Below are 26667 nucleotides of genomic sequence, written 5' to 3'. Positions count from 1 at the left end.
CATCAGTGGGGTCGATACTAGAAGCCCTCCCACTGTTCCTGCTCCCCTGCAAGCACCAAGAGTACAGAGCATCACTGCCCCAGACAGAGAGTTCCAACAATACACTGTGGCTAATAGCCACTGATGGACCTCTGCTCCATATGTTTATCCAATCCCTTCTTGAAGCTGTTCAATGCTCCTTGTAGAGGTGAAGCTTTAAATCTGTTGCCTTCGCAGCACTGAAAGAGAAATAAAATGGATCCCAGGACAAAGACTGCAAAAAGTGAGAGTTAAATGCTGTTGCTTCTATTTTTAGATCCTGCTTGAGTCAGGAAAAGCCCTTTCTCTGTAGAGGTGAACCTTGCAAGGGTTTGCAAAACCTGGGTCAGTTTCACCTGTGCCTCTGCAGAGGAAGGGAGAAAGTTACACTGACCTTCTCCACCCTTTTGGTACAAGGACTCCATGTTGGATCAGGCCAGTGGCCCATCCTGTTCAACACTCTGTGTCACATTGTGGCAACCCCCCCCCCCCCCAAACCAGGTGCCTTCAGAAGGTCCATCAGTGGGATCAAGACACTAGAAGCCCTCCCACTGTGCCCCCCCCAAGCACCAAGAATACAGAGCATCACTTGTCCCAGACAGAGAGTTCCAACAATATGCTGTGGCTAATAGCCACTGATGGACCTCTGCTCCATATGTTTCTCCAATCCACTCCGGAAGCTGTTTATGTTTGTAGCCACCGTTACCTCCTGTGGCAGTGAATTCTATGTTTTAATCACCCTTTGGGTGAAGAACTACTGCCTTTTATCTGTTCTAATCCTGCTACTCAGCAGTTTCAATGAATGTCCATGATATTGTGAGACAGGATACGGAACTAGATGGACCACTGGTCTGATCCATAGACCTCCTAGTTGTAGCATTCCAAGGATTAGTGCCTCTGAACATGGAGGTTCCCCTCACTCACTATGGCTAGTAGCCACTGATAGACTTGTCCCCCATGAATCTACCTAACTAGAGGTCTATGTCTTGACTTTTAAGTTCTTGAAAAGACAAGACTCGTAGCTGTCAGAAAGTGTTAGGCAACAGTCTGATATTGTTCAGGATTAAATGTTGTTGGGTCTTTTAGGTGCTAAAAAGGTAAACTGTGCAAGCACCAGTTGTTTCTGACTCTGGGGTGATGTTGTTTTCACAACGTTTCCACGGCAGACTTTTTACGGGGTGGTTTGCCATTGCTTTCCCCAGTCATCTGCACTTTCCCTCCCAGCAAGGTCAGAAGGATGGAAGGCTGAGTCAGCCTCGAGCCAGCTACCTGAACCCAGCTTCCACTGGGATTGAACTCAGGTTGTGAGCAGAGCTTAGGACTGCAGTACTGCAGCTTTACCGCTCCGTGCCACGGGGCTGCATTAGGTGCTACCGAACTCGAATTTAGCTCTTCGTTGCGCTGTGGCGATCTATGGTCTTTTGCCTTTTCAGCACCACGGAGAGCTCCCAGCAATAGGTGGAATATAGGATGATGCAGCTTAGCTGCATGGAACTATGAACAGTATCATTTGAGCCATGGGAATAGTCGCATCGGTGATAATAACTGGCGTCAAATGGTTAGAACTTTCTGCGTACAATGGCATAACACAGCGAATAAAAATAGGCCACACTGTTCTTTTGAGGAATGGATGGAATGCATCGGCATTTGAATGTTGGTTGACTCAAGCAAGTGCTGGTGAAGTTGAAGTAGATGAGATAAAAATGCGTATCCATAAAGGTCTGCATTTTTATCACAGCTGTTATTGTACAGAACATTTTCACTGTGTAATTCGTGTGATACACACAATTACTTTTGTTCCTGAATTTGTAGACATTGACTTTTCCATATGCATAATGGCGGGTGGGGAGGGGGTTACCTGCAGTTAATTTGGACCCCTTCACTCTGCATTCTGGCTGAACTTGTAGCATTTGCATGGATGTAGCATTTCTTTTGCCACCTTCTTCTGGGCCATTCCTGCATCATCTTTGTCTTCTTCAGCCGTGAAGCTATGCACTTGAACAGTTAAAAGGTGCAAACAATTTATAAAGCAAGGGTGAATTTGTGTTGGTAGATGTACACTCACTGTCCTTTGCAAGCCAAGATTGGGCGTGGTTGTCTGTTCAGTGAGTTTTTTAGAGGCGAATGTGGGTTTGCCAATTGTACAATGTGTGAATATGACCTTACAAATTCAGAATGTCTAAATGAAAAAAGGCCTCCTGTGGATGGCTGAAAATGTAACAAACAGGGCTTTTTCTTTTGAGGCTGAATGCACAGGAACGCAGCTCCGGCTAGCTTGGTGCCAGGGGTGTGTGGCCTGATATGCAAATGAGTTCCTGCTGGGCTTTTTCTTCCCCCCCCCCCCGTAACAAACGTTTCATCAGAAGGCTAGAACTTCATGTTAAAACTTACTGTAGTTTTCAAATCTTGGGGTGTGAGTCGAAGGGGGCACACTGTTAATGACATACTTGTGGGACAAGTAGTGGGGAGCTATAGTAAGTGCTACTTGGCCTTTAGAATCATAGAATCATAGAGTTGGAAGGGACCTCCAGGGTCATCTAATCCAACCCCCTGCACAATGCAGGAAACCCACAAATCCCTACCCCAAATTCACAGGATCTTCAGCGCTGTGAGATGGCCATCTATTTAAAAACCTCCAAGGAAGGAGAGCCCACCACCTCCTGAGGAAGCCTCTTCCACTGAGGAACTGCTCTAACGGTCAGGAAGTTCTTCCTGATGTTGAGTTGGAAACTCTTCGGATTTAATTTCAACCCATTGGTTCTGGTCCCACCTTCTGAGGCCACAGAAAACAATTCCACACCATCCTCTATAGGACAGCCCTTTAAGTACTTTACAGTGTGCGTCAACGAATCAGCGGCACAGCATGTGCATTTCATGCACCAAGTCCTAGGTTCAGTTGCTGGCACCTGTGCTTAAATGGATTTTAGGTGGTAGAGCTGGGGAAAGCCAATGAGATCCTGGGCAAGATATTGCCAGCATGGCATCATGGTTAGAATGCCGGACTAGGATCTTGGAGATCCAGGCTCAAATCCCCACTCTGCCATGGATGCTTGCTAGGCGACCTTGGGCCACTCACACAATGTCAGCCTAACCTACTTCCCGGGTTTGTTATTGGGAGGCGGGAGAAATGGGGAGGAAGAGAAGGATGTCAGCTGCTTTGGGTTCCCGCTGGGGAGAGTGGGTTAGAGAGAGTGGAGTGGAGAGAGAGAGTGGGTTATAGATACAGAAATGTACTTTTTTATCATCTGCCTTTTTACTGAGGCTCAAAGCAAATCACACCATTTGAAATAACACAAAATGAACAGGTATAAAACGCACAATGGAAAACTGGCCCATGAAATTAGAGAAAGAGATGCTAAAACCAATATAATACATAAGATGGGATAGTGCATGCCATATGTACAAGCAGGGCTGGATTGCAAAGCTGAAGAACAATGCCATAAAACAAGGTAGGCTGATAAAAGGCAGCGTCTCGTTCCTTGTGATTTGCATCCCCCCAAGCACACACAAACACACACACACACATGCACACGCTTTGTCACAGATAGATTCAGATGGGTAGCCAGGTTGGTCTGAAGCAAATAGAACAAAGTTTGACTCCAGTGGCCCCTTTAAGACCGACAAAGTTTCATTCAGCACATGAAAGCTTATACCCAGAATTAAACTTTGTCGGTCTTAAAGGGGCCCCTGGATCAGGGGTGGCCAAACCGTGGCTCGGGAGTCATATGTGGCTCTTCCGCACATATTGTGGGGCTCTCGAAGCCCCCACTGCCCCGCTGGCCAGCTTGGAGAAGACATTTGTCTCTTTATATCACTTCTGAAAGCCATGCCAGCCGGTGGCTTGGAGAATGTATTTAAAGTTAAAGTTGCTTTCTTTCTACGCCCTCCCCCATCTATTTTCCTTCCTTCCTTCCTTCTGCTCTCAAACATCTGACTTTATTCTAAGTGGCTCTTATGTTAAGCAAGTTTGGCCATCCCTACACTGGACTCAGGCTTTGCCACACTGCGTCATCTTCCTGGTGTGTTTTTCTGTTTTGGGGGTGTTTTTCCTCCAGGGAGTTTCCAGTGTCCTTCCACACCCCTTGGGAAGGAAGATAGGGTATCAATGAAGTAAGTAAATAAATCCCCAGTGAGAATTGATAGTGGTGGCTTAACTGCTCCAATTTAGATGTCCCCAACGCTGCTGTGGATCCTCTCAGTGTCTGTTTCCTGGCGCTGGGGATCAGAATTCTCTTCCAGGATCCAAATGACTTGAAAGACAGAGGCAGGAGCTGGGGTTAGCATGGGTGTTGGCATGCTTCTGCTTCTTTCTCTCAGTCAGACATGCTGTAGTTGAAATCCCCCCCTGGACTTTATCAGGATCCAGCATAATGCAGGTTAGGTGATGCTGATGTTACAGCCTTCAGAAATGAAATGCCTCGGGCAGGTTGGAGGTTTACGGTATGCAACCTGAACCAGCACTCAGGTGCCATGCAGGTGAAGGGAGGAACAGCAGGACGGTGACTTGCACACATGTGTTTGACTCAGCTACCCAAATACTTGGCTCTAGGTCAGACGTGCTATAGCTGCTGTAGTGTGCTTCTCGTGCGGTGTAATTTCTTTCCCACCTACAGAGTTTCTGTAAGCGTACCATCAACCTTTGCAATGTAGGAATGTGTTTGCAATTTTCTAAACTGCTCCAGTGTTACAAATCTGTGTATGTAGTCTTGCTTATGGACATGAGATGTACTTTTCTGGAGACCAGAGTTTACCCAGATTATCGCATTTTTTTTTTTTTTTTGCGAGAACCTCTTCAGGCTGTCAGTGGCCTGCCAAAGTAATTTTTATGCATCCAAATTCTCCCTAGATTTTGAGATCCTAAATCCTGCACCTGTTTTCCAGAAAAGGTACTGATGCATTAGTCGCTTCCTGTTCTCCTGGTTTATTTTTATGTCCAGGTATTGGTTAGGAATAGTCGCCCATGTGCAGGCTGCTACAGTTTTGAGTTTGTTCCAGGCTCATTGATGGAATCGCAAAGCCGAGAGGAACACAGAGAAGAACCACATCTGGCTTTTTTGTGGGGCTGTGACTGACTGGGTCCATACACGCCTTGATTCAGTCGTAGCACATTTTTGAAATGTTTTTTTGAATAATCTGGCTTACTTTGCGCTATCAATGGGACTATGTGCTGGTGAACATCGGTAATGGGTAAGGAAGAAGAGACCGCAAACAGAAATCTATGGCAATCTGCAGGGGTCAATTCTAGCAGAAGCTCCTTTGCATATTAGGCCACACCCCCCTGATGTAGCCAATCCTTAAGAGTTTACAAAAAAGAGCCTTGCAAACTCATGGAGGATTGGCTACATCAGGGGTGTGTGTCCTAATATGCAAAGGAGCTCCTGCTAGAATTCCACCCCTGGAAATCTGCATATGCTCTAATTGATAAATTAATATTAGACATGATCTAAATGAACCTGGAATGTGGGAAAAGAACCTAAAAGGAGAATCGGACTGGACCTGTGGAAGAAAAAAAAATCAGAACTGAGGGAATTTGCTTTTCTCTACTTGAAATTGGCTAGTGGATTGTAACTTCCGCCAATCTCTGTTTTATTTGGTCTCAAATCATACCGTCAGTTTGATTTGTCCAGCAGTACCTTTGAGACCAATGATATTTTCATGGTATAAGCTCTCTCTGTCAGAGAGTTTTGACACACGATAAACCAATCTCATGAAAATCTGGTTCGTCTCAAAAGTTCTACTGGACTCGAATCTAGCTGTTCTTTGGCAGCTCGACATGGCTATTGTCCCGAAACTATGCCATGAGTTTGATGTTGTGAATCGATCCAGAAATACAATTGTTCATAGTCCCAAGGATCAATGTTTGGAGCCCCTGTGCTGGTTGTTGCTGGTAAAATGGACAGACATCTGTCCTGTGCAGTCCACTTAACTCGTATGCTAATTTTCTTTGTTCTGTTTCTTTTCTCCCCCTTCCTTCCAAAACAACTGTTTCTTTTTTCCCTCCTTGTTATATTTCTCCATCCCCCTTCTCTCCCTCCCCCCATGTTTTCTTTTTTAAAAAAATTCTCGAATCAAAAAGTTCGCAAGCGCAAACCTATGGTCCTTCCAGGTATGAAGTGCATGTGAATTCAGTTGGTGTGTTGTGTTGCCCCCATGTTCATTATTTAGTGAAGGGAACCTGCTAAGCTTTATTTTACTTCCCCCCCCAACCCCCTCCCCCCAACAACAACAGAAAAGAAGCCCTCTACAAAAGCCAAACTCTTAAAATCAAAGGCCGTGGACAATCAAATGCAATTTGCTGCAGCTCTTGCTATCTGTGTAGGAACAGAATGGCAAGAGAGTGGTGGAATGGTTCTAAAGGGACGTGTGTTGATGAACGCTGGAGAATATAGATGGCTGAAGGGTTTGGGTTTCTCTAGCAACCATTCTCAGGAGCTTGCATTCGTCCTGTTACCAGTGGTGTGATTTCATTAAAATCTGGAAGGGGTGGGGGTGGGGGGTTATGAGTTTTCATAGTCATCCTGGCCTATAACTACATGCAATTAAACAGGTACAGTGACCCTGTCACTTTGCAAGTGGACGCGATGCTTTTGTATTAGTCCTTTGTAACCCACTTTACATGTTCGTCATTTGCGAAATTTCATTCCCCACCCCTACTGTTTACGTCCCCCTCCCGTTACGTTTTTCTCTACTAACTTTTCTCCCCTCCTCCATCACCGTTGCTTCGCTTCTGTTTTTCTATACCAGCGCGAACTTTAGGACCTAGAAAATGCCTTGGAGATCTGGGGTCCAATCTTTTGTTTCGTTGAGTTTCTATTAATAGCAGCTGTATCGGCAGCGGTGGGGGGGGGGGAGCTGGGTCAATGCACTGCTTTTGTGGATTGGCGAGGGGTTTAACGCTGCCCCCTCCTCATTCCTCAGTGTAAAACAGCTACACATTTCAAACAGCCCTTGGAAATTTGCTCTCGAATATGATGGTGATGCTCCAGGTACTAACCAATATTCCCTGGGCTCCTCTGCTATTAATAGAAATGGCAAGAGATAGGAAATGCAGTTCTCGACTCTCCAACATCTTCTCCCTGCTGCACCATTAATCTATGCTAAATTTTTTAATTGAAACTGAAATAATTATATTTCTGTGGCCTCGTAAGAGTTTCCTGAGGCAGTCTGGTAGCCATCAAAAAGCTAATTCCACATAGATCAAGATGGGTAGCCGTGTTTGTCTGCCTGTACCAGTAGAAAAAAAGCAAGAGTCCAGCAGCACCTTAAAGACTGGCAAAATTTGCGGCAGGGTAGGCGCTTCCATGATTCTTTGCTCACTTCTGAAGAGGTATCTAAAGAAGTGAGCAGTGAATCTCCAAAGCTCATACCCTGCCACAAATTTTGTTAGTTGTTGGGTCCCCCGGTTCTGACTTGGTGCTGTATGAAGCTCTGACGGCGTCTAGGCCACGCTTGTTACTTGGTTTCTTCCCCCACAAGCGTCATCCCTTTCCATCCACTTAGAGCGGCAAAGAAAAGGATGAGGTAATCAGCATGGCCTGATGCGATTGGAGCTTCAGTTGCCTGAAGACAAGAGAGGAAGCGATTGATTGGTGACTACCAGCCTTGGCCAATGTCTGAACTGGCTCCATGCCACAGCTTTTGAAGAAATTAGTTTCAAGCTGTTTGAAGGTAGGATGAGTGGTACTGGTCACTGGAGGCTTTAATGCAGGGGTGTCAAACTCATTTGTTGGGGCCGGATCTGATATAAGTAAGACCTTGTTGGGCCAGGCCATGTGTGTACCTATTTAAGATTAGGTAGCAGAGATATAAACTTTATAAAGAGCACAAGCACAATTAATTTTTTTTTAAAAAAATGCTTAAAAACATTAGCACGTTGATCTTAAAAGCTGCTTTCTTTGTATTTCTCCCATGGGATTCAGGGAACTGGGCAAAGGAAGCTCTGGCTCTTTCCTTCCTTCCCCAAAGGACTGGTGGGGGAGGAGCCTCAGCCAATAGAAGACAGAGAGGCTTGGCTCAGTAGCTCTGTTGTGTGATCGTGAGAGACTGAAAAAAACAAGCTCTGCCTTCCCTCCTTCCTCCCCAAGGGAGGAGCCTCAGCCAATGGAGAAAATAGAGGCTTTGCTCTGTAGTTCCTGTGCGATTGAGGAAGTCTGGCAAAGCAAGCTGTGATCCAGAAGGAAGCAAGAGATAGGGAGAAGGCAGCAGATGACAGCCAGTTGCACGGGGGCCTGATAGGAGCCCTCTGGGGGCCTGATTCGTCCCCTAGGCCGCATGTTTGACACCCCTGCTTTACCGCTTTCTGAGCCAACAGCCAGCATGTGAGCAGCCAAAAGGAACAGTTTAAAGAAAGCCCTGATCTTGAGTTACTTGCGTTGTATGCAGTATGGGTTAAAAATCCTTGCATATTTCATAATGGCTTTTTCAAGCAGCAAGTGAATTTTTATGCATCAGGGAAGAAAGCAAAACTAGGAAAGACCCCAGCCGCCCTCCCGCTTCCTTGCCAAATCCTACTGTGTGTTCATCTATCCTCTTCTTCCGCCTCCTGTGCTTCCCAGGTGATCTTGGACGACTGTCTCCTGGCCCTTTGAAGGTGGAAGAATTGGTTGTTGTTGTCCCCCTCCCAGCAATCCACTGCTTCTTCCACTTGGGGCAAAAGCACACTCCAGCAGCAATTGCATTGCAAACGCAATCATAATGCGCCCACCTTCTTTTGGGGTGAAGACAGGTGTAAGACTTCCTGATTGGTCAGCGGAGTTCAATACCTTGCTTTCCTACAAGTTGAATTATTAGCCTTACATGCATCAGGCTGTATCGCACACCCCGTCCTTAAAAGCAGAACTTGGAAGTGGGGTGCCACGAAGGCGCAGCAAGCGTGCGGTTTTCAAGGCAAGAGACCTTCAGAGGTGGTTTGCTATTCCCTGCCTCTGCCTAGAGATCCTGGACTTCCTCAGTGGTCTCCCATCCAAGTCCTGACTAGGGTCAACCCTGCTTAGCTTTTGAGGTTTGACAACATCAGGCTATCCTGGGCTATCCAGGTCAGGGTAAAAGCAGCAAAACCCATCCATTTATATGTCTGTACTTCAACCTCACACCATCCTGCCCCAACCACATATATTTTAAATTGCAAAACTGTTATGGAACTGGGGCAAGGAAGCATATTGGCGATGCAAAACTGTTACGGAACCGGGGCAAGGAAGCATATTGGCGAGGCTTCAGGCGCTAGCCGATAGGTGCCTTCCAAAGCTGGCTTTCCCCTCTGCCCAGTTCAGAAGGTTACGTTCTGTCTTCACTCCTTCTCCATCACTCAACAAAAGATGTTAGTGGCACAGTGGGTGCAATCCAATGTGGGTAAGGTACCAGTTCCTTTAAGGATTGCCACCTGCCAGTCCAAGACCAATGCGCCACGTTTAGCAACTTTGCGTCAGCAACCAGCAGGTCCTGATCGTATTCTTGTGTTGCTTTCTCTACAGTAAAGCAGGGTAAGTAACTGTGTACCACAAAACATACAGCAAAGAGCAAGTGAGGCAGTTTCCTTTGACTTTGGACCAGATACCCTTCCAGATCCTTGCATCCCACTTTTGTGTGTTACTTTCCTGCCCCCCCCCCCCCCCGGTTACTCTGCTCCCCCCCCATCCCCTTCACTTACTGTCTTATAACTGCTTTTACTTAACCACAACAATTAACCCTTGTGTGGTGTGTGCGCTCGCATGCCTTTGTGGGAGTGTGTATTTGTGTCGTATGACCCATATTGTGTTTTCTGTGTGTGACATCTTAGCCGGACGCTTAAAGGCATGAAGCCAGCCTTAACTTCACTCCCTGCCTTAATAATGTCTGTGCTTCCCGATGGTGAATCCTCTCTCTTTCCTTTGCTGTGGACGGTGAACGGTTGGATGTGGTTATCGTATCTTCAGCGCTGCATCAACAAGAGCAGAACTTTCTGTTCAGTGAAAAATGTCGCCCTTGGTGGCTTGGCCCAGATATCATGTGAAACCATGGGTTTTATTTAAAAACTAAAAAACTAACCATGGTTACTGTGATTGCCCAAATATGGGCCAGTCCACTTACTATGGTTAGTTCAGGGTCTATCGTTCCAGGATCTGAAACCATATTTTTGACATTGGTTTCTTACTGTCCTAACTATGGTTTTGTGCAGGGCTCTGTTTGTAGCAAGAACTCCTTTGCATATTAGGCCACACCTCCTTGATGTAGCTAATCCTTCAAGAGCTTACAGTAGGCCCTGTAAGAAGAGCCCTGTAAGCTCTTGGAGGATTGGCTACATCAAGGAGGTGTGGCCTAATATGCAAAGGAGCTCCTGCTACAAAAAGAGTCCTGGTTTTGTGTAGTGTGTGGAGGTGAGGGAGGGGCTGCTGCTCAGTGGCAGAGGATCTGCTTGGTGTACAGAAGGTCTCGGGTTCAAACCCTGGCATCTCCAGTTTTAAAAAAAAAAATATGTGAAAGACCTCTGCCTGAGACCCCGGAGAAGCCACTGACTCTCTGTGTAGACAATACCGACCTCGATAGATTAAGGGTCTGATTCAGTATAAGGCAGCTTTGTATGTTCATGTGGTAGGGACATCTGGGGTTTTATGCCAGCTGTTCCCTAGTATGGCTCTCACTCAGTGCAGACTGGGATAACAGCTGGATCTCTGTATCGGAGGCAGGGGGAAGATTGAATGAAACCAGCATTCGGCAGGGCAGACCACTGTTTGAATGATCTGTGAGCTGACTCCTGGTTTCGTAAGCCAAATGAAGTTAAAATAAACCCTGGTTTCTCATTATGTCTGAACAGAGGCTCATGAGTGATATGCATAATCCACCTACAAATCCCAGGTCCTCAGAGGTCGCATGCCGTGTGGGTTTTTCCCCTTGTGATCGTGTGAATCCTTGTGCCTACCTAGGCCAATGAGTGCAGCATGATTCTTGCAAATAAGATAACATCTTCTTTGGGAAGAAAGAACCTTCAAAGAACCTTCTGGGTTCAAACATCTGTATTTCCCAAAGTATTTGCTGTTAGTTAAGTATGTTTTGTTAGGTTCATAGCTCACAGAAATTATTTTTTTGCCACTGTCTCTGACAATGCCCCTGTTACGAAATGAATTATCTCTCTTTCTTTTGTGATAAAAGCGTAACAAACCGTGATGAATGGACCACACAGAATTTCTGAATAACTTGTCTATATCACATTTCCCTTACCTCTTTTTTGAGAGAGGCCTCGCACATTGATTGTTGATAATTTTCAAGGTAGACATGTTTCATATCAACAATGCCAGAATCACCTTTTGCCTAAAGTAATATTGAGAAAAAAGGAGACGTCAAAGATTGCAGCAACTATTGGTCCATTGCATTCATTTCACACACGAGTAACGTGATTCTTGAAATCTTGTCTAAAATGCATATCCCAAAATAGGATTGGCTGTAGACTATTGTTTATCTTTATGTTAAATAATGTTGAAAAATATTCGCATAAGGAGAAAAAGTAATGTGAATTTTTACAAGCAAATATACAGTGCAGTCCTCAGCACAATTATGCCCTTCTCCCTCTGATTTCAGTGGACTTGGAATGCTATAACTCTTCTTAGGATTGTTTTAGAAAGCTAGGATTTTTCTTTTTTAAAAAAAGACTCTCCCTTCTTTCATCTTCCCCCCAAGGTGTTATTCTAATTAATTCAATTAATTGTAGTTCAAAAGTGTGTGTATTCTTGTAAAACAAGCCTTGTGATTGTGCACATCTTTTGCATGCCAATGACAGAGGTAGTCATCAAATTTAAATATTGAGTGGTTTGTTTCTTGATGCAATACAAATCCAGTGTTGGCTCCCTCAGGACTTGACACCAAAACTTTCTCTCTCCTCTTCTATAAATCCAGCCAGGTGGTCTGTTCAGAAAGTAAATACTTCAGCCGTCCTTTTCAAACTTCTAGGCAGTTTATAAAAACCTTAGCTGCCTCATCCTTTTAAAACATACCCAGCTCTGGCACTGGACTTCTGGCGATTGTGTGAACTCTTGTGCCTAGCAAAGCACGATGGAACTGCATTGTTGCAGATCCGATTTTCACCACCCGTTTTGCCCCAATCATTAGTAGTCTTTCAGGGGCCAGGCAACCCACACAGAAGCTGTCCTTGTACATGTGATGTAATTGTGCACAAGGGATGTGCCTAACAGTGGAACTGTGTCTGCTAGCTTATTTAGCTAAATGTTTGCGCAAGATGTATGCGTGTGCAACCTGTATCTAAGTAGATCTCTCCACATGCTCATGAACCCTTGGAAAGCATTCTTGGTCATGTAGAGAGCCAGTCTGGTGTAGTGGGCAAGTGCGTGGACTCCTGTCTGGGATAACTGGGTTTGATTCCCCATTCCTCCACATGCACCTGCTGGAGTGACCTTGGGTCAGTCATAACTCGGTCAGAGCTCTCCCTTCAAGAGCGGTTTCTGTCATAGCTCTCTCAGCCCCATCTACCTCACGAGGGTGTCTGTTGTGGGGAGGGGAAGGGAAAGGAGATTGCAAGCCGCTTTGAGACTCCAAATGAAGGACAGGGTATAAATCCAATCTCTTATCTTCTTTTTCTAGATGGAGAGTATGTGCACACAGGTTGCATGTTCATAAGTTGTGTGCTGATGTTAGTGGCCAAGAGTTAGGAGAGCCCTTTCCCATCTGCTCCACTTCCCTGTACAAGGTAAAAGAGAGCCTGTTGGCTGTCCCCAGTTGGGATGGCGAGCACAGGACATTTATTTTAGGCTGAATGGGCATAAAAAGAGGGCAGGTAGTTTGCCTTGAAGGGTGGTGCCTGGGAAGAATGGTGTTTGGGGAGGAAGTGATGTCACTTCTGGGTAACATGACAGGGATTTCCTCTAATGGTCAAGACCATGAAGACGTGGGGGGAAGTTCCTAGAGCATCACTATGGAGGCTATTTCCCCCCTCCATTTCTTGAGAGCCGGGGATGAGGACCAAGGGCAGGGGTTTACCTGCTGCAGGTGGGCAAATGGGGAGATCTCAAGGCAGGGCTTGCAGGCACAGTCCCACTCTTCCCTTTCAGTTCATGTTGCCTGCGCAGTTATATTGCATACAGAGCGTTTTTTGTGTGGCCACACCATCCAAGCGAGAGGCCGATTTTAAACACCGTGCAGGACAGCAAAAAAATGACACTGTGCACACCCAGCGTGCAGTGCTGTTGCGTTTCAAGCCAGACTGTGGATCCCTGGTTGGCTAACACTGTAAGGGTAGCGGCTGAAGGCCCAGTTTGATTGAGACGCTGTGCCATCCCGCACAGGTAAGTTCTTGCCGGCCAGCCTCCTTTTAAAACTGGACTTCAGGTGGAAAGACTGTGGTTCTGGCATTGCTTGGCTGCAGCCACATGACAAAGCCTGCAGATGATCATCTCCTTCCCGTCTGAGCTTTATGTTGTTTTCCGCCAGAGCCCCAGAGAAGGCGGAAGTCCCTCTTGGTGCACCATATTTATTTGATTTATTTGCTTGAAACAGTTTCATTCCCCGATCAGGGTCCACAAGGCAGCGGGCTTTAAAAAAAAGAAAAGAAAGGAAAACGTTTGTGCTATTAAAATATATTTAAAATGATAACGAATGATTGGTGTAGTGGTTAAGCGTGCGGACTCTTATCTGGGAGAACCGGGTTTGATTCCCCACTCCTCCACTTGCAGCTGCTGGAATGGCCTTGGGTCAGCCATAGCGATCGCAGGAGTTCTTGAAAGGGCAGCTGCTGTGCAAGTCCTCTCAGCCCCACCTACCCCACAGGGTGTCTGTTGTGGGGGGAGAAGATGTAGGAGATTGTAAGCCGCTCTGAGTCTCTGATTCAGAGAGAAGGACGGGGTATAAATCGGCAGTCTTCTTCAATTCAAAGACCTTTATTGACATATCTACAGTCGGAAACAAATAAAGCATTATAACATAGCAATAAGGTCTAGGGAAAATTAAGTGCATTTAAAAGCAGTGCCGTTGGAAATTTGAAAATTTAAAAATTCCTAAAAGAATTGGCAGCATATAAATCATTGAGCCAAAGGAATCATATCTAAGATTCCATACAGATAAGTAAAGTAAAAGACATCTAAAAATGTTGAACTTTTAAGAACTTCTATAAGAAATTTGGCAACAGCATTCTTGATCTCAGGGACCAGATCAGTGAAAAGGAATTGACATTTCGACTTAGTATTCAGATACCTTTTGGGATAGAGCCAAGTTAAGAGCAGCTTATCGTTGGGTAACTCATACAGAGGGCATTCTGCAATTATGTGCTCTATTGTGTCCAGACAGTTAAAATGATTCAATTAAAAATATATAAGCAGTGCCAGAATGAGAGTCAGGACCCAGGAGCTGTTACTGGGGGTATGCCAGGTATACATTTTCATGATGGAAGGAAATTGTGGCTGACTCTAAGCACATAAAAGGACTGAACCCCTGTTTTTTTTTCAAGACATGGGCTCGTATTAATACAAGGTATGAGGAGTCTATTTTCCAGGTTCTCATTGCGAAAGTTCAGCGTTGCTGCTTCAGCCCAGTTTCTAGTTTCCTCCCTTCCCAAGCAATCCTGCCCTGTCTTGAAGTTTTACAGCATTCTTTTTATATCCCCCTACATTTGAGGGAACTGCCTTTGAGAGAAGGCTTCTCACCAGTTTGTATTTATTGATTAGAGTTCAAACACTAATTGTGTTAAAACAGGTTATTAACCCATGGACACCACAAGACTCAAGAGATACCACAAGCAAATTCTTTCAGTGTAAAAAGTGGGGACCCCACCCATCCAAGAGTTTAGAGCTTAAAATCCAGAAACACTGTCTTCCCCCTCTCATCTTTATTTTGCTTTCCTGCTTTTGGAGTACTTCTAGACATAGCTTAAGCTATTAAAAACCAGTTCTCTGTTCCTGTGTTTGCAAACAGCCAGAATTTCAGGGCCAGGGAAACGTTTGCCACTCCCTCCCCGGTGTGTCAGTCTCTGAATATGACTTTATTTCCCTCTCATTTTTTTTCTTTCCTCCATTTTAGACTCATTCCTCCTTTGAACCAACTGGAGCTCCTGAGGAACCTGAAGAGCAAATCTGGATTGACTTTCAGGTCAGTAGACTTGTTTGGAGGCTGAGGGGAGGTAAAAACAGAAATGAGGGCACGCAGAAGTGATAAAGGATAGAAAGGGTCACAGACCTCCTATGGGTCTTGAACTTGTGGGAAAGCAGGCATGAGGAGAATTCACAGAACTCTGATGGTGTTGATTCAATTCAACGCACAACGTAACTCAATACAGATAGGTTAACCCAGCAGTACTCAATTTAGTGGTTCAGGAGTCACCTGTGACTCTCTGACATGCTACCTGTGACTTTTGTGAGTGGTGTTCCTCAAGATGGCACTTACCCTGTATTTCAGAAACATGGGCAAAAGTCTTGGACTGGTGGAGGCTGTGGGCGGGGTCAAGGTGAGGTTTTTGCCTACAAGTATTCTGATTGGCCATTGGAAATTTGATTGGCCATGCAGGTTTTTGAAAAATGTTGTTTCGGTGGCGGGTGCCCCCACTGAAAGGAAGCTGCGTCAACCGTTTTGTATCTGATTCTGCCTCCTGCGGCAGCCATTTTGTGGTGGCCATTTTGTGGCTGTCCCGACTTTACTGCATTAAAATTTCAAAGGTGCCTGCAGGATCAAAAAGGTTGGGGACCCCTGGAGCAGACAATTGTGACTGTGATGGACTGGTTCAGTAGAAGGCTACTTCATGTGTTTCTACCTTTAAGTGGTGGCCAGATTTGGCACGAATGCCTTTTCAAAGGTTGACGAATAGCTCCGAGGACTGACGCACCCAGCTTGGCGGGCTCTTCCCTTGAAGCATTCTGCAAATTAACATTTTTTGAAGGGTTAACAGATAATAAAATGATGAATTATAAATGATAAAAACAATAGTTATGAGAGTACGGAAGGGATAATATAGATTCACACATCATAACAACATCCAACGGCAAAATGTAACATACGATGCGTGACCCTTGTAGTGTTTGAGAAAGCATCCTCTCTTTCTACTCGCTTAACGCCATTTCTGCTTCTGTTTAAAGGAAAGAGCAGCAGCCCGAGCCGTCTCCAAGGTCTGTATGTTTCCAGACTGTCCGTTCTCATGCTTTCTCACTTTCTTTGCTCTCTCGTTCTCTCTCTCTTTTTCTACCTTTGTGTTCCCTTGTGTCATGTGCCTGTGTGATGCCCGTGGCGACAAGGGGCGGAGAGCCATTCAAATAAAGCATCGTAAACCTTCCACATGCTCATCCCTGCCTCGTGAGATCTCTGTCCGCATGTCTCATGCCTCACCCATCAATGGCGGCCCTTCAGTCCTCTTTTCCTCCTCTCTGCTGGCAAATTTGGCATTTGAGCTGGGTGGACCAGTGGAGTCTTGGGCAGGGAGGGAGAAACGGGCCTTGCAGCCGCATCCAAGCAAGAGGTGGAGATGCAGCATAGGAGCGCTCAGAAATGGATTGAAAGGAGAATCCCAAGATGTAAAAACCCTGCAGAAGGTCTGGTGATGCAGCCGACTGCTGTTGCCCACTTACGTTCCCTGAACATCACTTGACAGAGAGGTGGCCGTAATTCTTCCATTACGTTCTTCCCTCGCCCGTGTTTCTTCCTTTCTTTTGGTCCCAGCAGCAATGAGCAAAAGGATCGTCACCCATCAACATTGGTCTCATCTCATTGCTTTATGGTATAAAAGGTAAAGGTAGTCCCCTGTGCAAGCACCAGTCGTTGCTTTCACAACGTTTCCACAGCAGGCTTTTTTTTTTTACAGGGTGGTAAAGTCATCTACACTTTCCCCCCAGCAAGCTGGGTACTCATTTTACCGACCTCGGAAGGATGGAAGGCTGAGTCAACCTTGAGCCGGCGGCCTGGACTGCCGCCCAGTTGTTATTGGGGCTCCCAAGATGGGAGCACATTCGGCCGGGGCTTCGGGTTCTGCACTGGCTGCCAATAATATACCGAGTTCGGTACAGGGTGCTGGTTATTACCTTTAAAGCCCTACATGGCCTAGGACCTGCCTACCTGAGGGACCGTCTCTCCCCACATGTTCCCCACAGCGTACTGAGATTGGGAACCCAAAATCTTCTCGTTGTCCCCGGGCCAAAGGAAGCCCGCTTGAAATCTACCAGGGACAGGGCCTTCTCTGTAATGGCCCATTCTTGGTGGAACCAGCTGCCGGAAGAGGTGAGGGCCCTGTGTGACCTTGCCCAGTTCTGCAGGGCCTGCAAGACAGCCCTCTTTCGGCTGGCTTATAACTAACCGGCACTGGAAACGGAGTGTAGTTTTATGAGACTGCTGTATGTTTTTTTAATGTTTTTAACTGTTTAAAATGTTTAAATTTAAAAATTTTATGTTAGATTTTATATGCTGTAAGCCGCCCTGAGCCACTTGGTGGGAAGGGCGGGATATAAATCATAAATAAACTAAACTAAACTAAAACCAGCTTTCTCTGGGATCGAACTCAGGTCGTGAGCAAAGGGCTCCGACTGCAGTACTGCAGCTTTACCACTCTGCGCCACGGGGCTCTTCATGGTATACAGATTGAGAAAGGCTGTGGCTCAGTGGCAGAGCATGTGCTTTGAGTGCAGGAGGTCCCAGGTTCAATCCCTGGCATCAGCTGTATGAAATCCTGGCATTTGAAAGAGGGGGGGAAACTAATTTTGCACCCTGAGGTGGTGGAGGGGGGCGGAAGGGCCACATGTCAGAAGCAGGACATCTGCTTAGCATGTGGAAGGTTCTGGGTTCAATCCCTGGTTAAAAAGATCAGGTGGAAAATAGAGGAAAAATACTCAGCTTGGAGACCTGCTGCCAGCTAGAGTAGGTAGTCCTCATCTTGATAGACCAATGGTCGGTTTCTGTTTAAGGCAGCTAAACATATATGTGTGCTTGTCATGACTGAGCAGAGAGAAGGAGTCTTCTAAATCAGTTTGGTGTAGTAGTTAGGCGTGCAGACTCTTATCTGGGTGAACTGGGTTTGATTCCCCACTCCTCTAGAATTACAGAGTGGAGACTAAAAATGGCAAATTCTGCCTCACAAACATGGCCTACTGTCCCGGTCCAGCAGGTCCTACAACACTGGGATGGAATGAAAGGGGAGAGACTAATAACAAGTGACGTCCGCCGCCTCAGCTGAAAGCCTGGCGAAAGAGCTCTGTTTTACAGGCCCTGCGGAATTGAAGCAGATCCCGCAGGGCCTAGATCTTCAGGGGAAGCTCATTCTACCAGGCAGGGGCCAGGGACAAAAAGGCCCTGGCCCTTGTTGAGGCTAGACGGACGTCTCTGGGGCCGGGTATCACCAAAAGGTGTTGGGTTGCTGATCATAGAGACCTATGGGGCTCATACCGGGAGAAGCGGTCCTGAAGGTATGCTGGCCTTGGCCGTAAAGCAGGGGTGGCCAACAGTAGTTCTCCAGATGTTTTTTGCCTACAACTCCCTTCAGCCCCAGCCAGCATGGCCAATGGCTTTTAACCATGCTTGTTTTAGGTAATTGATTCTTGTTTTAGGTAATAGCTCAAGATGGGTTGCTATGTTAAACCTGTCCATAGCAGCAGGAAAAAGCAAGAGTCCAATAGCACAGGGGTGGCCAGCGGTAGCTCTCCAGATGTTTTTTTGCCCCCAACTCCCATCACTCCCAGCCAGCATGGCCAATGGCTGGGGCTGAAGGGAGTTGTAGGCAAAAAACATCTGGAGAGCTACCGTTGGCCACCCCTGCCGTATAGGACTTAAGGGTTTTTGGGCTAAGAGACAGTGGAGACCTGACTGGAGAAGGGAGGCAGTTTTCTGCTGGCTGGGCTTAGAACGTCGCTCCATCAGAGAGGCATAAGGTATTAACATTAGCCGGCATGGTATAGCTATTGAGAGCAGGGGTCTGAAACGTGCCAGTACCTTTCCTTGCACCCCACCCCCAACTGTTTTTAGAAAGTGGGCAGGGCCAGATGGGGATTTTGCCCAGCAACTGTTTTGATTGCCCCATTAATTGTGTTGTGGTGTTCCTTGGGAAGTGGCGATTCTGAGTTTCCAGCCCTCCACTGCTGTTCATTGGCTGCTGGAAGAAGATGTGGCAGTGTCAAAGATGATGTTACGTGCATTTGGCTTTGCAGATTTTTTTTTTAAAAAGCACTGCTAACACAGCGGCCGCCACCCCAGCACGAGGGCCTTTGTTGTGTCACTGAATGCAAGCTGCAGCAAACGTTTTGTGGCTGGATCCGCCTCCTGTGGCTGCCTTTGTGTGGCGGCTGTTTTGTGGCCACACCCACCTTGCTGCGTCAGAATTCCTGAGGTGGCCACAGGCTCAAAAATGGTCAGGGACCCCTGGGATAGAGTGGATTAGGATCTGGGGGAGCCAGGTTGGAATCCCTGCTCTGCTGCAGAAACCTTGTCTGTCAGCGTAACCCACCTCGCAGACTTGTTGTGAGGCTAAACTGGAGGGGAGGAGAATGACATCAGTTGCGTTGACTCCCCACCCCATAGTATGTAGGAGAAGAGGTGCAAGGTGAAAAAAATGTGGATTAAGTTCTTGTGGATCCCAAAGCTTCATCAGGAGATTGTAAGCTTCCTAACTGCTCAAGGTGGAAACTGGATCACTTTCAAAACGATCCCCTGATGAAGTGAATTGCTGAGTGTGTCAGGAGAACCGGATGACTGCGATCACACACACTAAATAGCGCACTTTCAATCCACTTTTAATGCACTTTCCAACTGGGCTTTGCCAGTTGACACGGTAAAATCCAGTTGGAAAGTGCATTGAAAGTGGATTTAAAGTGCATTATTCGTGTGTATGATCACAGCCAATAAGTATATTTTCCACCTTGCACCTGTTCTTCTACATTCTTTCGGCCTGCTGGTGTGGCCATTCTTGTTTTCTCCCCCACCCCCATAGACGTTTGCGAAGATTTCAGATCTGATTCTGCTTCAGAAGTGCTGGTATCATGCCATCCTGAGAAGGCTTCCTGGCTATTAGGGCCACATTTGCCCCATCAGCAAGCATGATTTGAAGGAGAGTAAGGCCTAGTAGGTGTAGAGGAGGTAGTGCGTGTTGTTGTGCAAGGAGAGCCAGTTTGGTGTAGTGGTTAAGTGTGCGGACTCTTATCTGGGAGAACCGGGTTTGATTCCCCACTCCTCCACTTGCACCTGCTGGCATGGCCTTGGGTCAGCCATAGCTCTGGCAGAGGTTGTCCTTGAAAGGGCAGCTGCTGTGAGAGCCCTCTCCAGCCCCACCCACCTCACAGGATGTCTGTTGTGGGGGAGGAAGGTAAAGGAGATTGTGAGCCACTCTGAGACTCTTCGGAGTGGAGGGCGGGATATAAATCCAATATCTTCTTCTTCTAATTCCTCAGCAACACTGATTGTGAAAAAGTCTTAAAATGGTGCCTTCAAGGCATTTGATCTTGTACTCTGTTCATCTTGTAAAGAGAGTTTTCAGTAGCTCTTCGCAGAGTCATTAACTTATGGAATTCAGTGTCACAGGATGTATTGATGGCTGCTAGTCATTTGGCTTGAAGACGGGGTGAGATGAATTCATGGATCACAGGTCCACCTATGGCTATTTGCCATCACAACAAAGCGCCATGTTTCGAAGCAGCGCACCGCTGAATAACAGCACTAAAGGGCAACAACAATGGGAGGCTTTGGCCTATGCACCTTGCTTGAGGGCCTCGTAGGGACATCTGTGAAACAGGAAGCTAGCCTGACCAGTCTGCGAAACAGGATGCTAGTCGGGATGGACGGCTATTTTTATGTTATATCAAAAGGTCAGTATTGCGAGAAGTGTGTTTCAGAATGATCAGGCACTGCACATCATAATCTCAAAGCTATTAGTTTTGGTTTGAAGCTTGTCTTGAATTTAGGAAAGGTGTCATGGATTGGGGACTACCAGAAACCTTGACTGATGGCTGAAAGTAGGGTAGAGATTTATCTGTGTATGCAGCTTCTGGATTAATTTGAGTCCAGTGGCGACAAGATTTTTAGGGTATACATTTTTGAGACTCGAAACTACATTCGTCAGAGATCAAATGACCCGGAGCTTGACTCTCAAAAGTTATACTCTGAACATCTTGTTAGTCTCTAAGGTGTGATTGGACTCCAATCTAGCTCTTCTAATGCAGGCTGATGCTGCTACCCTCTGAAACTGCTGAACTGGTTGTAATAGTGCTGTGGGGTTTCTTGGGAAGAGGGGATTCTGAGTTTCCAGTCCTCCACGGCTGTTCATTGGCTGCCGGAAGATGACTTGGCAGTGTTGAAGATGATGTCATGTGCATTTCTTATGGTGTAAATAGATGAACGTCAGTCGGCAGGGCAGATGACGCATAACACAGGCATTCTACATCAGCCTATCGCACACCAAAGGATTGTCAGACCCCCTGGTCGAGGGGAGGGGTCCCTCTCTGCCAGGCCCTACCTCCCTGCCACCAGTCAGCTGGCCAGCTGGAGTGGGGTGGGGTGGAACTTACCTTTAAAAAGAGGGAGAACCATCCAACGTGCAGTGATGTGTCTACATCACTACCCACGTGATCTGGAAGTGATGTCATCATGTTCAGGCTGTCAGGGCGGTACTCTGGTATTTGGGCAAAAACTCTATGGTAGAAACTAAATTTATCATAGAGTTTTTCCCCAAATACTAGAGCATCATCCCAGTGACCCGGGCACAATGATGTTATTTCCGTGACATGTGGGCAGTAATGTAGACACATTGCCGTTTGTCGACTGAGCCTCTCTGCTGGTCCCCCTATCTCCCACCAGTTGCCAGGAGGGACCTAGCAACCCTATGCACACCTGTTAGGTGTTTGCAGGCCATCAAATGATTTGAAGCAAGAACTTGCAAGAGCTCTGGCAGCAAGAAAAGAAGCAATTGCCGCTTTGAATAAAACCACCAGCTCTTCATACTGGGGTCATGCTTGTGAGAAGAGGAAAGACCTTCTCCTTCAGGCTTTTCTATAGTTAGAAGAAGCATTTTCTCCACTCCCCGTTGGACTGCTTCTGATGAGAAAGTTCCCTGCTTTGGAAGGAAGCAGAATCAAAGCAGAATGTTTGTGTGGTCAGGTTTCTCCCACCAAAGAAGCAAGTAGTCTGACCCAGGCGGGAGAGCATAATTGTGATCGTTCAGGCTTTGGAGGGGCTGTGGCTCAGTGGCAGAGCCTCTGTTTGGCATGCAGAAGGTCCCAGGTTGAATCTCCAGTTAAGGATCAGGTGGCAGGTGAAGTAAAAAATCTTGACCTGTGACTATGAAGAGTATTTACCAGTCTTGTATAGACAGTACTGACCCGGAAGGACCAATGGTTGACTGATTCAATGTAAGTCAGCTTCATGTGTTCATGTAATGATTGAGGCGTGAAGGAGGCTTGAAACTCCCTCTAGTAGACTAACCATGTAGGTTAGACTACTAGTGTTAAGTACCATCAAGTCACTTTCGACTGAAGACAACCCTATGAATTAATGACTTCCCAAATAACCTGTTGTTCAATAGCCTTGTTCAGGTCTGGCAAGCTGAAGACGGTGGCTTCCTTGATGGCATCATTCCATCTCCTGTTGGGTCTTCCTTGTTTCCTGCTGCCTGCAGCTTTCCCTAGCAGTATTGTTTTTTTTCCAGTGACTCTTGTCTTTTCATAATGTGCCCAAAGTACGATAGCCTCAGTTGAATTATTTTAGCTTCCAGGAAGAGTTCAAACTTGATTTGATCTAGACCTCCTTTATTGGCCTTCTGGGTAACCCACAGTATCCGTAAAACTCTCCTTCGACGCCACATTTCAAATGAAATCAATTTTCCATGAGAACATAAGAGAAGCCCTGTTGGATAAAGCCAGTGGTTTATCCAGTCCGACATTCTGTGTCACATAGGGGCCATCAGGAAGTCGGCCTCTGAGTCCTGCCAGCTTTCTTTATTGTCCAGCTTCCACACCCATAAATAGTGATGGGGAATGCCATGGCATGAATTAACTTGCCCTGGGATGCCAATGACACATCTTCATGCTTAAGAATCTTTTCTAGCTCCTCCATGGCTGCACTTCCTGGTCTCGGATCTCATTCTGAGTTCTTGGTTGCAGACTAACCGTATCTAAAATAGACCATGGTTATATATGAGCCAGTTTGGTGTAGTGGTTAAGTGTGCGGATTCTTATCTGGGAGAACCGGGTTTGATTCCCCACTCCTCCACTTGCACCTGCTAGAATGGCCTTGGGTCAGCCATAGCTCTGGCAGAGGTTGTCCTTGAAAGGGCAGCTGCTGTGAGAGCCCTCTCCAGCCTCACCCACCTCACAGGGTGTTTGTTGTGGGGGAGGAAGGTAAAGGAGATTGTGAACCGCTCTGAGACTCTGAGATTCGGAGTGGAGGGCGGGATATAAATCCAATATCTTCTTCTTCTTCTTCTTCTTATATTATACTGGAACCAAGCTGATTGTCCCTGTCTCTTTGGCCTTAACTGCCGCCAAGCAAACAATAGCCATTTCTCTTCCTTTCATGTTCCAATTGGAATCAAGCAGGTGACTGCGTGCTTTCCTTCTCACCCCATCGATCGATCATAAAATGTATGGGGAGTGCCTCATTCTAGGGCTATTCAAAAGGCCTTCCAGTGTGGTTTCTCTTTACAGTCTGCTTGTAAATGAGTCCCTAAAAGATTTAATGCATAGATTTTGGCAGTGCCAATAATTAATATTTGGGAGAGAAAGAAACACCAGCATTCAAAATTGAGTGTCAGTGCTGAATATATTATGATTAGATTAAACTGGAATTGTTCCCGTTGCCCCCAGAACCATAATTTGGGAGGACAAAATATAGAGATTTTGGAAATGCAAGAAAAAGCCTCTTTGAGAGGCTTGTATTATCTGTGTCTTGTAAAGCACGGATGGATGGTTTTGAACCTTTTGTGTGTAAAAGTCCGCAGTAATGTCGTGTTTGTGCATTTAGTATCTTCATTCCTTTTGTCTGATCAGCCGGGCGAAGGGCTGGTGCCCCAAGCTGTGTTATTTAGTGTTGCTCTGTTCTTGCATGAAGAGCCCTGCAGTGTTCATGTATAAACAATTTTATTAGTAACATATGGTAGTAGAACTATTTCTACAGCTTATAAAAAAAGCCTTAAGATGAAAGCATCATTCTACCCCACATCTTACTTTCCTCCCACCCCACCCCCCAATAATTGACCCCCGCCAGTGTTATTTTTTAGAAAACAGATATTAAAGGTACCTTTAACTATCAAGAAAAAACAAAAATTGATTAAGAAAGAAAAAAAAGAAAAACCCTTCAAAAGTTATATTCTTGTCTTAAAGGTCTTAATCTTCAAAAATTGTCCAGTGTCCTTTTATTTTCCACTCTTTTTCTACATATCTTCTGAATTTCTTCCACTCCCGATTAAAGAGTTCTAAATCGCAGTCTCTTAATTTTCTTGTTAGCTTATCCATTTCACTCCATGACATAACTTTTAAAGTCCAGTCCCATTTTTCTGGTATTTTTTCTTGCTTCCACAACTGCGCATACAATGTCCTAGCAGCTGAGAGCAAGTACCATATTAAAGTTCTATCTTCTTTTGGAAAATTCTCCATTTGTAATCCCAGCAAAGATGTTTTTTAAATTCATATCCTAGGATCTTAGATATCTCTTGTTGAATCATCTGCCAAAACATTTTAGCTCTTTCACAAGTCCACCACATATGGTAGAAAGAGCCTTCATGCTTTTTACATTTCCAACACCTATCTGGCATCTTATTGTTCATCTTTGCTAATTTTTTTGGAGTCATGTACCATCTATACATCATCTTAAAACAGTTCTCTTTAATACTGTGACATGTTGCAAGTTTCATAGAGTTTTTCCACAAATGTTCCCAAGATTCCATTTTTATTTCTTTATTTACATTAATTGCCCATTTTATCATTTGAGATTTCACTACTTCATCTTCTGTAGTCCATTGTAAAAGTAATTTGTACACTTTTGAAATTAATTTCTCATTATCTCCAAGCAGAACTCTTTCCATTTCTGTTTGCTCTTTCCTTATTCCTTCAGCTTTGATATCATTCTCCATCAAGCTTTTTATTTGTTGCATTTGAAACCAATCATATTTATAATTCAATTCTTCTGCAGTTTTCATTTCTATTTTCCCACTTTGTATTTTTAGTAGTTGGTTATATGATAGTTGTTTTTCCTTAACTGTTTTGGCCGTTAACTTTATCACTTCAGCCGGCACTATCCACAGAGGTCTTCTCTCATCGCCATATTTCTTGTACTTTATCCACACATTTAGTAAGTTGCTCCTTATATAATGGTGAGAGAAAAGACCGTCCATCTTCTTTTTCCCATAATACAAGTAGGCATGTCAGCCGAATTTTTTCCCATGGCCTTCTAACTCTAGAAGTTTTTTATTTAATAACGTTATCCATTCTTTCAACCATACTAAACAAATTGCTTCATGATACAGTTTCAAATCTGGTAATTGAAACCCACCTCTCTCTTTTGCATCTATCAGGACTTTCATTTTAATTCTAGGTTTCCTCCCGGCCCACACAAATTCCGAGATTTTTCTTCTCCATTTATCAAATTGCTTAGCATCTTTCACAATGGGGATAGTTTGAAACAAATACATAATCCTTGGTAAGATATTCATTTTTACTGCAGCTATTCTGCCCAACAATGACAAATTGAGCTTGTTCCACTTTAGCATATCTTCTTCTATTTTGCGCCAGAGCTTTTCATAGTTGTTCCTAAACAGATCAATATTTTTCATTGTTATCTCTACCCCTAGGTATTTTACCTTAGAGGTAACTTCACAACCCGTTAGTCTTTGTAGTTCTTGTTGTCTATTTTTCTGCATATTCTTACATAAAATTTTTGATTTTTCTTTGTTTATGTAAAGTCCCGCCAACTCCCCAAACTCTTGTATTCTCGTTAACAACAACGGTGTAGCTTGTAAGGGATTTTCATTTATAAACATTATATCATCCGCAAATGCTCTATATTTATAGGTATACCCTTTTATTTGTAGTCCTTCTAAATCTTTTTCATCTTGGATCTGCATCAGTAAAATTTCAAGAGTCATTATGAACAACAATGGCGAAAGCGGGCAGCCTTGTCTAGTACCTTTACTAATTTTCATTTCGTCTGTAAGATCTGCATTGATGCACAACCTTGCCCTTTGTTCAAAATATATTGCCTTTATCATTCTTATAAAACTTTCTCCAAGCTCCATTTTTTCCATCACTGCAAACATGAAGTCCCAATTTAAATTGTCAAATGCTTTTTCTGCATCCGCAAAGAATAGTGCTACTTCCTTTTCTGGATGTCTTTCATAGTATTCTACAATATTTACAACAGTTCTAATATTGTCTCTTATTTGTCTTTTGGGGAGAAAACCAGCTTGGTCCTCCTTTATAAAATTTATCAGATATTGCTTAAGTCGTTCCGCCAGAATTCTTGTAAATATTTTATAATCATTGTTCAAAAGTGAAATTGGTCTATAATTTTTCACATTTGTGACGTCTCTTTCTTCTTTAGGTATCAAAGAAATAACAGCTTCCTTCCATGTATTTGGTACCTTCCCTTTAGCTCTTATTACATTCATCAGCTTCTGTAATTTTGGTATTAATTCATCTTTAAAAATTTTAAAATATTTAGCTGTATAACCGTCTGGCCCGGGAGCTTTATCATTCTTCATCACATTAATTGCTGCTTCAATTTCTA

General features: G+C 45.0%; 1 protein-coding gene across 2 annotated transcripts in view; it reads left to right on the top strand.

Moving 5' to 3' along the window:
* The window catches only part of KCNQ2 (potassium voltage-gated channel subfamily Q member 2), a 166209-nt gene that overhangs the window by 91567 nt on the left and 47975 nt on the right, over positions 1 to 26667 (top strand). Inside the window, exons 9-11 of one of the 2 annotated variants that reach the window (XM_060230665.1) lie at positions 6095 to 6124; positions 15013 to 15081; positions 16062 to 16091. In XM_060230665.1, coding sequence (XP_060086648.1) covers positions 6095 to 6124; positions 15013 to 15081; positions 16062 to 16091 — 129 coding nt within the window. The remainder of the gene's footprint in view (positions 1 to 6094; positions 6125 to 15012; positions 15082 to 16061; positions 16092 to 26667) is intronic. The other variant, XM_060230666.1, reaches the window with a different exon arrangement.

This window comes from Heteronotia binoei, chromosome 2 (genome assembly GCF_032191835.1).
Source record: "Heteronotia binoei isolate CCM8104 ecotype False Entrance Well chromosome 2, APGP_CSIRO_Hbin_v1, whole genome shotgun sequence".
Lineage (NCBI taxonomy): Eukaryota > Metazoa > Chordata > Lepidosauria > Squamata > Gekkonidae > Heteronotia > Heteronotia binoei.
Note: the sequence above shows the minus strand (reverse complement) of the source record. Positions and strands in the feature narration are given on the sequence as shown.